Source organism: Erpetoichthys calabaricus, chromosome 8, assembly GCF_900747795.2.
Source record: "Erpetoichthys calabaricus chromosome 8, fErpCal1.3, whole genome shotgun sequence".
Classification (NCBI taxonomy): Eukaryota; Metazoa; Chordata; class Cladistia; order Polypteriformes; family Polypteridae; genus Erpetoichthys; species Erpetoichthys calabaricus.
In genome coordinates this window covers 135,788,468-135,800,676 of record NC_041401.2, presented here as the reverse complement: position 1 = coordinate 135,800,676, position 12,209 = coordinate 135,788,468, and the positions used below count along the sequence as shown (strand labels likewise).

The 12,209-nt window shown below is 44.1% G+C and overlaps 1 protein-coding gene across 2 annotated transcripts in view; it reads right to left on the bottom strand.

Annotated features, from left to right (window-relative positions):
* The window catches only part of LOC114656749 (uncharacterized protein C2orf80-like), a 76,186-nt gene extending 64,192 nt beyond the window's left edge, over positions 1–11,994 (bottom strand). Inside the window, exons 1-3 of one of the 2 annotated variants that reach the window (XM_028808362.2) lie at positions 11,868–11,994; positions 1,810–1,885; positions 1,315–1,396 (exon numbers count right to left, since the gene is read on the bottom strand). In XM_028808362.2, coding sequence (XP_028664195.2) covers positions 1,315–1,396; positions 1,810–1,850 — 123 coding nt within the window. In that variant the 5' untranslated portion in view covers positions 1,851–1,885; positions 11,868–11,994. Of the gene's footprint in view, positions 1–1,314; positions 1,397–1,809; positions 1,886–4,310; positions 4,382–11,867 lie in introns of those variants that run through there. The other variant, XM_051931401.1, reaches the window with a different exon arrangement.
* Between the last annotated feature and the right edge of the window lie 215 nt (positions 11,995–12,209).

The window sequence follows — 12,209 nt, the reverse complement described above, 5'->3', positions numbered from 1 at the left end:
ATAGGCCCTGGACAGAAACCCCCCTTGACAGGTCCCTGGGGAGGGTTCAAGCAAGGGTCACACATTCATCAAAAAGGGGCTTAATGACAGCCAAAAGGGGCAGGGCTTAAGGTCATAAATCATTTTGACAGAAAGTCCCCGCATATAACTACTCACTGGGAAGGCTTGGAGGAGTTAAAAAGAAGGAAAGAATCATTGTTACTTCTGGAACAAGAACAGGCCCTGAAAGTAGCTTTGTACTATAGGTATTTTGTTTAATGAAAAACTTTATTTTAATCTGGGACTGCTCCTGTACCAAGGGTGTCAAGGGTTGCGCCCCTGGGTCACCCCCTATTGGCCACAAATGTCTGTGAACATTTTGTTTTATTAAAATGTTATTAATAAATTAATATTATATGAAAATACAATAGGTAGATTTTTAGTACTTTATTGTTGGTTACTACAGTTAAGTAATACATGCCAGTACAAATTTTAAAGGGCGTGTTTTTTCACTTTTAGAATATGAGAATAATAATGATTTTTTTTACTTTATACTAGGGGGCTTTGCCCCTTGCCCGCTTCGTTCACCAAAGCAAACTGCAAATTCATGTCTCTGCCGCTCACGTATGTGGATTTCACTTTCACCAAACAACAAAACTTTTAATTCTCGTGGATAGGCCTCTTCATTGGGAAGAAACACTAGTTTTCCATGATGGCAACACGAATTAGACGATCTACAAGTCTGACTTAAAGTTTAAAGCCAAACAATATCTACATACTTCTGTCATATCACCTATGTCCATATATTCGATCTCGTTTTGCTTTTACCTTTTCGTCAATATTACATTCAATTTTGATTCCGTGTTTGGAATTACATCGTGACAATGCAACGTATAACTGCTTGTGAGTGAATATCGTTTCTTTCTCTCTACACGAACTGTGTCTGATAATAGTATTCACACAAATGCAAAATGATTGAACCGTGTGCATGGTTGTAAATGTTTTAGATGTGGGCAGGACTTTTCCAAATATATTTGCATAAAGTCTTGTCTCGCGGGGCTTGAAATGTTCTCTCGCGGGATTTCACTTTTACCAAACAACAAATCTTTTAATTCTCGTGGATATGCCTCTTCATTGGGAAGAAACACTACTTTTCTCTGATGGCAACACGAATTAGACGATCTACAAGTCTCCAACTATATTGCAACATTTATATTTGAATTATGTTGCTTTTTTCAAGTTAATAATTAATACTTTCTTTGTGTCCCATATGTTATCTTTTACTTCAGTCTAAATGGCAAATTGCTTTTTAACAAATTAACAGTAAAATCTTACCAAGTTATCCAGTGAAGAGGTATATCCTTTACCCTGTGGGTCAAAAGCATTTTCTCTCAGTCGAAGTCCTACATAGTCCCTCCTGTTTATGAAAAAAAGACAGAAAACATCCCACTGAAAACAGCATATGAGTCCACCTGTCCATTTTTTCAACCCACTTTTCTCTTTTATAGGGTAAAAGTCAAGTTCAGCATGGAATATTAACATCATGTGCAGTTCAGGAACATGGGACACCAGGCCAGTTTAAAATCACAAATTGACATAATTTTCAACCTTTAGGATTTGAGAGGAAAACTGCAGTACCAACAGGGCAGCCATGCCAACACAAAGAGAACATGAAGTACATATGAAAACTGTGAACTGAACTCAGGTCCTTGGATTTGTGAGGCAGCAGCACTACATATTTAATCACCATGCACCCCAAAATCAATAATCATGAGACTTAATTAAAATGGAAAGAAAAGGAAAAGATTTTAATGTATTTAATAAACTTACAGTAATTGTTCAACTTCTTTTCTCACTTTCTTCTTTTCCATAGTCAAATTTTTCTTTCTGATTAAAGGTAAGAAACCTAGAACACATTTTAGTTATTAAGTTGAGACACCTTCCTGTCAATGCCATCTTGTTTAGTTATTAGAATTTCTTTATTTATGAATAATTCATTTGCTAAATTTTAGAATGGAACATGTGATTCACAAATGCATAAGGAGAGACATTGACAGTTTATGCTAGATGCACAACTTTTACTGAATGTAAAACAATTTTTAAAGGTCTAAAACTTGAAACATTTTTCACTGAAAATGATGGCACTTACCCTGTGGTGTTATAGATATGCACTGATATGTTGGTTATAGAAAGAAGTTGCCATTACTATGTTAAAAAGTGAGTTGGTTTAATCTGCAACAATTCATTATGAAAAAAGTTCCTAAACATGAAAGATGCTTGTTTGACAATAACTTTTACATTTACTTATTCTGCTGATGCCTTTATGCAAGGTGACTTTCATGTATGATACAATTGGTTCCATTTCTTTCAGTTTTCCAACTGGAGTACAGGCAAGTCAAATATAACTTGCTCAGGGTCACACAGTGTCAGTAGCAGGATTTGAACTCATGACCTGAGGTTTTGAAGTCCAAAGCCTTAAACACTACACCACACTGCCAGTATATGAATTACTCCTTTAAGGATGTGACCTTGGCATGCTTTGAGGTAGACTGCACATTCCTGTATGTAAATTAAAAAGTTTGTTTTGGTTAAAATGAGCAACGTGGAGGTACCTGATAAAGAGCACTGCAAAATTGTCATTAAGACTAAGCATGCCTTGTTTACTTATTTACAAATTACTCATATTAATGTAAAATTTAATAAAATGCTTTTTTCAGATGACATGGTCCTGTTGGTTTTACTGGGCTGTGAGTTCCAGCATGCATTGGGACTGTTTGCGAATGAATGTGAAGCAACTGGGGTAAGGATCAGCATCTCCAAATCTGAGGAAATGGTCCTCGGTAGGAAAACAGTGGACTGTCCTTTTCAACTGGGAGGTGAGACCCGGCCTCAAGTGGAAGAGTTTAAGTATCTTGGGATCTTGTTCATCAGGGAGTGGAAATGGGATGCTGACATGGACAGGCAGTTTGGAGAAGCAAGCACAGTTATATGGTTGCTTTACTGATCAGTAACACTGAAGAAGGAGCTGAGTCAGAAGTCCTCGATTTACCAGTCAATCTATGTCCCTAACCTTACCTGTGGTCATTAGAATGAAATCAAGGCTACAAACAGTTAAAATGAGCTTTCTATGCAGGGTGGCTGGGCTCTCCCTATTAGATAAGGAGAGAACTACAGACATGTAGGAGAAGCTCAGAGTAAGAGCTGCTGATTCTTCGCATCGAGAGGAGCCAATTGAGGTGGTTTGGGTGTCTGATACGGATGCCGCCCAGATGCCTTCCTGTGGAGGTTTTATGAGCACGAGCAGCTGGGAGGAGACCCCAGGTAAGATCCAGGGCTCGCTGGGAGAATTGTATCATAGTTGGCAAGTGTGGCTATGGAAAGGGACATAAGGGTTTCACTGCTAAGACTGTTGCCGCCACAACCTGGTCCCAGATAAGTGTTGGAAAATGAATGAATGAATGAATAAAAAAAATTTTGTAATAGATATTACTAGAAAAAGATAAAAATATATTGTGTTGGGATTTGCAAAATGTCCATTTATGCAAAGAAAATCTTATAATGAAATGTTTATTGCTAGCATAGTGCAGCAGGAATGTCTCATGGCTCATTATCATTAGTTCCTCATTTTGTTATTAACTCTAAAATTGTTTTCATCCATGATGAGAGTATTTACATCTATGGCTGCGCAGATAGTAGTCATACTCCTGTTTATAAAGTTATAAAGTACTGTTTCTGGAAACTGAGCCCTTGTAATGTCCTAAACACTAGGGATGGTGTGAGGGTTTATACAAGCATACAAATGTCTGTTGCTGAAATGCACAACGATTAAATAAATGGAAGATATCAAAAGGCACAAATATACAGAATGCTAAACTACCATCAACGTAGTAGTGGTTATTTCTGATCAGTTCATGGAACTCCTTCCCTGTGTCTTGTGCATACCTCCTTCTACTACAGATACTGTACATCATGCTAGAACTGTACCTATATGATCATGGCATCCCTGTATCTGTAAACCTTTAGTAAACCATAAAGTGACATCACCAAGAAAACTCCTCAGCTGGCCCATTCCCTTACAGGGACAACTATATGGCTAACTCCTTGTAGATGGGAGAGTACAAGCTTCCAGACAGCCCCCACTCACCTTGCCTTTAAGTGGTTAAAGTGGCTTCAGCTTGCCCAACCAGGGACACTTTGCTGTAGGAGGTCTGTTGGCCTCCTACAGGCATTTCATGAGCTTCTTTTGTTTCTTGGTTGAGGTTTAGGCACCGCTGGCACCTACTGTGTTCCCTTCACTGTTGTATCATTGAAGACTCCTCTCTGATTCTTACCTAGCTGCCATTCTTCTTCTCTCTTTTGTAGGATCTATCATTCCCAATGGCCCATGCCTTCTCACTTTAGCAAATGCAGGACCTCTCATTTTGTCAGTGTGGTGGGCTGTTTGCCTAGGCCTTCAGCCTGCTCTGACTTCCTGGTGGTGCCCTTGACAATTCCCTCACAGTATATACTGTACACTGAAACATATAACAGTTCCCACTCTATTTGTCCTCAATATCCTCTTGATGATATTGTATTTGTACCAAATATAAATTATCTTTCCATTCAGTAACAATAAAGGAAATACTAAATAATAAAGGTAATTAATCTACAGTGTTTGAGACCTGTTGATTTTATTGGCATCTAATTAGATTTGACATATGTCTAGGAGAAGGGCAGTCCAGGACTACAGTAATACTAGACATTATTAGCAGATGCTTTGAGAAAAAAAAGGAAAAACATCAATAACAGATATTATGATATACTTTTAGTATCAAATATGATATTGTGTCACAAAGCACCATTAAAGGGATAGATCTGTATATTGGGACTGGAACTGTCTCCAGTAGATTTTCTCTACAATCATGGTACCTTGGGTCTGCACCCTGGGCCTCTGCTCACAGAGGGACCTTAGCATAAGGGAGATTATTTTTAATAAATTTGCAAAAACCTCAAGTAAACTTTTTTCACGTTGTCATTATGGGGTGTTGTGTGTAGAATTTTGAGGAAAAAAATGAATTTAATCCATTTTGGAATAAGGCTGTAACATAACAAAATGTGGAAAAAGTGATGCACTGTGAATACTTTCTGGATGCACTGTATATAAAAGCAGATTGGAGTTTAATCTGATGTGCAAGCCTGTTCTGTGGAAGTGATTGTGCCAACCCACTGGTGCTAACTTTGCAGACCTGGTGGGACTGCCAGATAGTAAAGAAGAACCAGCTCAAGCCCCTTCACAGCATGTTGCTAGGAAATGAAGCATTGCATTATACACGTGAGCTGATCTAAAACTGAAAGTGACCTTTAGCTTGTGCTGAATAAGCATTTCACCTTGAAAATTAGCCCAAAGATATGGGTTTGATTTAAAGAAATACCTGGAAAACTAGTAACCTGGCCTAATTCATTTTTTTTAAATATGGAATTAGGTGCACCCAAAACTTATATTCATCCATAACTACTTCATAATGTATTAATATATTTATTGAAACTGCTTAATCAAATGGGTACAAGGCATGAGCCAGCCCTAAATGCGGGGTACACACAACTGGGCAGGAAAACTGTGAACTATAAAGGAATTCTTTTGAACAATCAGTGTTAGTGGTGCAGTGTAGGGTTCAATCCAATGGACTTATCTCATTTAGAATTCATTCCTTTGTAGCAGTGCTACTTAAAAACTGCATCTCCCAGCAGTCCCTGCTGGGGCTGCTGGGGTCAAAGGTAGCCACAGGCAGATAAAAGGAGGGCAGAGGGCAAAGAGAAAAAAAAGTTTGTTTTTGGTTTGTATTGTTGCTATTATTTGTTGTCTCTCCTGCTGTTATTTGAACTGTGATCATTTTTGTCTTGGACTGTATTCGTTTGTTGGGGACTGGATTGTCTGTCTACTTGTTCACTGAGAGCTGTATTGGATTATTGGATTTTTCGGAACAGTGGAGCGCTCCCGAATCAACCATCAACCCTCAACCTCATCAGTAAATACCGGTAGGACTGTATTTTCCCTTCTCCATTGCAACTTACAGATCGCTGGACTTAACTTGGTCACTATTCATCTTTCAACCTGTTTCTTATATATGGACTTGGCTGTGTGGTGTTTGTGTTTATTTTGTGTATGTGTAATATCGCCGAAGGGGTCAGGGGTGGTATTACTGTTTTCATTTCTCAATTCATGTCATTATATTTATAATTGTTTGTCATTCCCAGTGTGTTTATTTGTCTCTGTGGTGAGAGTGTGTGGGTCGATCCAAGGCTGGGGACGTTCCTGGGATCTCTGCTTTTAAAATAAATAAATCACCGTCATCTTTGGCGGTGTGAATCTTAGCGGCTCCTGACCGCTACAGATTTTGGCGAGCCGGGTAGGAGCCAGGTTAATTACGTTCCCTTCTGACCGACTTTACATACACATCCGACAGAAGCATGTCTGTTGTAAGCGCAGTGCAGGGCGAGGAGCTTGAGCTGAGTGGACCGCTGGTGGACGTGCGTCCGCAGCCTAGGCCACGTCACGTTACGGTCAGAGCCCCGGAGGAAGAATTGAGCCTGCTGGATTCCCTGTGTGTCTCCAGTCCGGAGCAGCCCGAGACGGATGAGGGACGGCTTCTGCATGACCTGACGTTGCGCCTTGAACAGCTAGAGACGCGGGTGGATCACATCGCCGGCAGTTTTCTCAACCGAGATGAAACCATCCATGAGCTCATCGATGCCACGGCCGCCCGAGTTTCCGGTGAGGCGGTTGTGAGGGTGCAGCGTCTGGAGCAGTCCTTCGCGAAGTGTGTGCAGCGCCTGGAAGCCAATATGAGGGAGGAGATCAGGAGGCAGGTGCAGGATAGCTGGCGTGCCGTCACGCAGCCACTGGGGCAGTCGACTCCTTTAGCGGGAGTGGGGATCAACTGGGGACAGTCGTCCTTGTCCGTTGCGATGCCGCGGATGGAGTTCCCTAAGCTGGCCCCTCAGTGTACACCCACGGGCATTGTCGACTTTGTAGAGGAGGTCGACTTGTTCGTGGAACTGCATCCTCTGAGTGGAGCCGAGCTGCGGGGATTCCTGAACACGGCACTCAGCGGGCCGGCGCGCTCTTGGTGGTTTGCTGAGCGGCACAAGTGTAACACCTGGGCGGAGTTTCGCGCTGCCTTCCTGAAAGCATTCCTCTCAGATGAATACCAGGTGCTGTTGGAAGAAAAGCTCCGGACCTTTGTACAGAAGCCATCGCAGAGTCTCAGGGACTTTGTCTTTGAGTTCCGTGCGTTGTGCCTTAAGTGGCGATCTGACATGCGTGAGGAAGAGATATTGCGACGTGTCCTTGACGCTTGTGACCCTCGGGTGGCGGCTACTTTGAGGGGGGTCGTGAAGTCGGTAGATGAGTTGGTGAAGGTGGGGTCCCGAGTGGAAAAGGACTGGGCGGCTATCGGGATTAGTGGGTCTCGAAAGGGTCCCACGTCTCGGGATGTCCCCTGTCCCAAACCACGAGGGAAAGCCTCAGTGGATCCCCGTGCCGATCTCACCCTGGTGCAAGCCACCTTGCCCCTCTTAGTGCTGCCCATACAAGTGCGAGGTGTCACTGGAGAGGCGGTCGTAGATACAGGGAGCACTTATACCCTTATGAAATACAGCTTGTGGGAAAAGCTTAAAGTGCCTCATGAGCAATTAAGGGGAAGTGCAAAAGTAAAATTCTTTCTTGCGGATGGAAGGGCGCACGGGGCCAGGGGCAGGGTTCCTATGAGGCTCTGCTTACATGAGACACACTGGGAGACCGAGGTTTACATCCTGGAAGATGACCACCTGTCGATGCCCTTATTACTGGGAATGGACTCTCTTGTGTCGGTAGGTCTGACTATCCATCTGTCGCGGCTGGAGTATGAGTTGCCGGGGGGTGAAGTCCATCGGTTTGGGACGAAGGCTCAAAGCAATCTGGTTTGGCCTAACTTGTGTTATTATCTCGCGCAGTTGGTGGATGAGCCCAGCCCAGTAGAGAAGGCTATTCTTGAACAGCCGGAGCTCGTTCAGCCACTGCTTAGGAGGTGGCACTCGGTGTGGACGGACAAATTGGGTTGGACTGAGGTGGTGTGTCATCACATTCACACAGTCGACCCTGTCCCTGTTCGGCACAGAGCCTACAGAGTGTCGCCTCTGAAAAGAGGAATAATCAAGGAGTGGGTTGACCAGATGTTGGCAGAGGGGGTCATCGAGCCTTCCACCTCGCCATGGGCTAGCCCCACGGTACTCGTTCAGAAGGCCGACGGGACCTACCGATTCTGTGTGGACTATCGGGAGCTGAACAAGAAGACCTTGGATGACGCTTACCCCATGCCACTCATTCATGACATCTTGGAGTCTTTGCATGGGGCAGCAGTGTTCAGCTCCCTTGATTTGAAGTCAGGGTATTGGCAGGTGAGGATGGGGAAGAGTAGCATGGAAAAGACAGCCGTCATCACCCTGGAGGGGTTGTTCCAGTTTCGGGTGATGCCCTTTGGACTGAAAAACGCTGGGGCGTCATTCCAACGGCTAATGGAGCAGGTACTCCGGGGACTCATTGGGAAGACCTGTTTTGTTTATATTGATGACATCATTGTATTCTCCCCATCTGTCCAACAACATCTTAAGGACCTCGACCACATCTTCCAGAAACTGCATAAGGCTCATCTCACCCTTAACATCAAGAAGTGTAGATTTCAGCAAGACCATCTGAACTTCCTCGGCCATGTGGTGTCAGCAGACGGAGTCCGAGTGGACCCGAAGAAAATTAAGTCCATCTTGGACTACCCAGCGCCCCAGGAGGTAAAAAGTCTCCAGCGCTTCCTGGGGATGGCTGGGTGGTTCCACAAATTTGTGCATGGGTTTGCCGACATCGCTGCCCCTTTGTTCCAGTTGCTGAGGAAGGGATCCCCCTGGGAGTGGTCACCAACGTGCCAGGACTCTTTTGAAAGACTCAAACAGGCCCTGATATCGCCACCAGTCCTGGCACAGCCTGATCCGTCATTAACCTTTCAGGTCCACACTGACGCAAGTGACCTCGGGCTCGGCGCCGTTCTATGCCAAACTAGCCAAGGAGAGGAAAGAGTGGTGGCCTATGCTTCTCGGTCACTAAAGGGCGCCGAGTATAATTATTCCACCACCGAGAAGGAATGCCTCGCTGTCGTGTGGGCCGTGGAAAAGTGGCGGCACTTCCTGGAGGGAACATCGTTTGAAGTCTACACTGACCATCGGGCTCTGACCTGGGCATTCAATTGCCCGAAGACCACGTCTAGGCTAACAAGGTGGGTATTGCGCCTCCAACAGTTCACGTTCAGGGTGTGCTATCGGAAGGGTTGTGCTAACGTTGTGCCCGATGCCTTATCACGGGTTCACGAGCCCGCGCCAGTGGTATGTGCGGTATCGGTCTCTAACCCTTGGCCTGATCTTCCCCTGAACATGCAGGAAATCGTTCAATCTCAAGCAGCCAGTCCTGTATGTCAGGGGTTGAGAGAGGGCTCGGGGGGGAGGCCTGACCGCATACATTATAGGGAACTTCAAGGGGCACTCTATCGCTGCGTTCCAACAAAAGATCGGGGTTACCATTATCAATTGGTAGTGCCCGAGACATTTGTGCCCAAGTTCCTACAGTATTATCATGATAGCCCGATCGGTGGTCACCTTGGACGTACTAAAACACTGTTTAAAATCTTGGAGGTGGCATGGTGGCCGACTGTACGCAAAGACGTCTGGTCCCATGTCCAGACTTGTACCACCTGTCAGCAATACAAAACCCCACCTGGTCTCCCCTCGGGACAGCTTCAGCCAGTAACCGTCACCACCCCGGGGGAAAGCCTAGGCGTGGACCTAATGGGACCATTTCCTTCTAGCAAGGACCGGAAGACCTACCTGATGGTGGTTGTGGACTATTTTACTCGCTGGGTGGAGCTATTCCCTTTGGCTAATGCCACAGCCAAGAAGATATGTTCCACCCTGAAGGATGAGATATTTACCCGATGGGGGGTGCCGAAGAACATCATCACAGATCGGGGCCCGCAATTTACCGGCTCAGAGGCCGAAGAGTTGTGGAAACAATGGGGGGTGGTTCACCTCAAAACTACAGCATACCATCCCCAATCCAATCGCACTGAGCGGGTGAATCGGACCCTGAAGACCATGATAGCATCCTTCGTCGGAGACCATCATCAGGATTGGACAAAGTGGCTGCCTGAGTTGCGGTTCGCATTGAACACGGCGGTGCACGAGGTTACAGGTGAAACCCCTGCATTGTTAGCTTTAGGCAGACAGATAAACGGTCCTCTGGAAAGGATTATTGAACTCAACCCACCTAAACCAGACACATCACTACACAATCACCTGCAAAGTATCCAACACATCACACAACAGGTAAAGGAGAGGATGGTGAGGTCCCAGTCCAGACAATCTCAATCGTACAACCAGAGACATAAGCTTGTGCAATTCTCGGTTGGGGAGAAAGTCTGGATCAGGACTCATCCCCTCTCCAAAGCCTCTGAGAAATTCACTGCTAAACTGGCTCCTAAGTGGTTTGGCCCGGCAACGGTTGTCCAAAAGAAGGGACCTGTGACCTACGCAATAGAGTGGGGATTGCCAGGGACTAAAAAAATAGACACGGTAAACATCTCCAATCTCAAGCCTTGGTTCGGCCGTACACCACGGCCTGGGGGTGGGGATTGTAGCAGTGCTACTTAAAAACTGCATCTCCCAGCAGTCCCTGCTGGGGCTGCTGGGGTCAAAGGTAGCCACAGGCAGATAAAAGGAGGGCAGAGGGCAAAGAGAAAAAAAAGTTTGTTTTTGGTTTGTATTGTTGCTATTATTTGTTGTCTCTCCTGCTGTTATTTGAACTGTGATCATTTTTGTCTTGGACTGTATTCGTTTGTTGGGGACTGGATTGTCTGTCTACTTGTTCACTGAGAGCTGTATTGGATTATTGGATTTTTCGGAACAGTGGAGCGCTCCCGAATCAACCATCAACCCTCAACCTCATCAGTAAATACCGGTAGGACTGTATTTTCCCTTCTCCATTGCAACTTACAGATCGCTGGACTTAACTTGGTCACTATTCATCTTTCAACCTGTTTCTTATATATGGACTTGGCTGTGTGGTGTTTGTGTTTATTTTGTGTATGTGTAATATCGCCGAAGGGGTCAGGGGTGGTATTACTGTTTTCATTTCTCAATTCATGTCATTATATTTATAATTGTTTGTCATTCCCAGTGTGTTTATTTGTCTCTGTGGTGAGAGTGTGTGGGTCGATCCAAGGCTGGGGACGTTCCTGGGATCTCTGCTTTTAAAATAAATAAATCACCGTCATCTTTGGCGGTGTGAATCTTAGCGGCTCCTGACCGCTACACCTTTGACTTGAATCAGGTTCACCTACAAGTTTAGTTGTTGAAAATGATTTATGGGTTGTTCGGCACCATAAGGAGTGTGGAATAAAATTAGATCATCCCTCCCTCCCTCACTTGAGAAAAATTGTTTCTGCAGAGAGAATGAAACAGCAGAGGAGAGACTTTAGAAAACAGAAGCAGATTACAGAGAGCGGTTTTATCAGATGTAAGCAGTTTCATTTCAATCAAATTGCTAAAGCAGAGTTATGTTTCTCCAAATTGTGTTTTTGAAAGAAACAATTAAACATTCAAAACATCATTCTACCTTTATTATTATTTGAACTCCAGTCTGCATGCACAATACAAACAGAAAACAAATACCAATTAGGAGCAGCATAAGTAATTCAGGCAAAAATAGTACCATTAAAACACTTACATTTTGTAAAGTAATTTTTTTTCATGAACATTAGCATTAAATTAGCCCAGCAAAAAAATCCTGTTGGTTCAGTGCTAAAGAATTATTTAAAATAAATGATTCTTACTTTTTTTGTGGTGAATATTGTTGTTTCCTTTACTTGCAGGCAGATGAAGTGCTCTTGGCAAACATCAACTCTGGAGGCCTTATGAAAAACAGACTTCTGCTGCTAAGAAACCTTTGTGATGTCTGTAGGTTAGCTAACAAAACAGGCTGGTTGTCAGTTCCCAGTGGCGGTCGACGTATCAGTTTTCTCAGGTAAACTAGAGGCACTGAAATATTAATAAGCAGTGTCTGTTTTCCAAGGGGAAGCAGGTCAAAATAACGGAATTAGTGCCGTCTAGTATTACAACAATGCCTTCACACATTTCCACAGAGCCTGTTGAGGAAAACAAGGTAAAATATACAA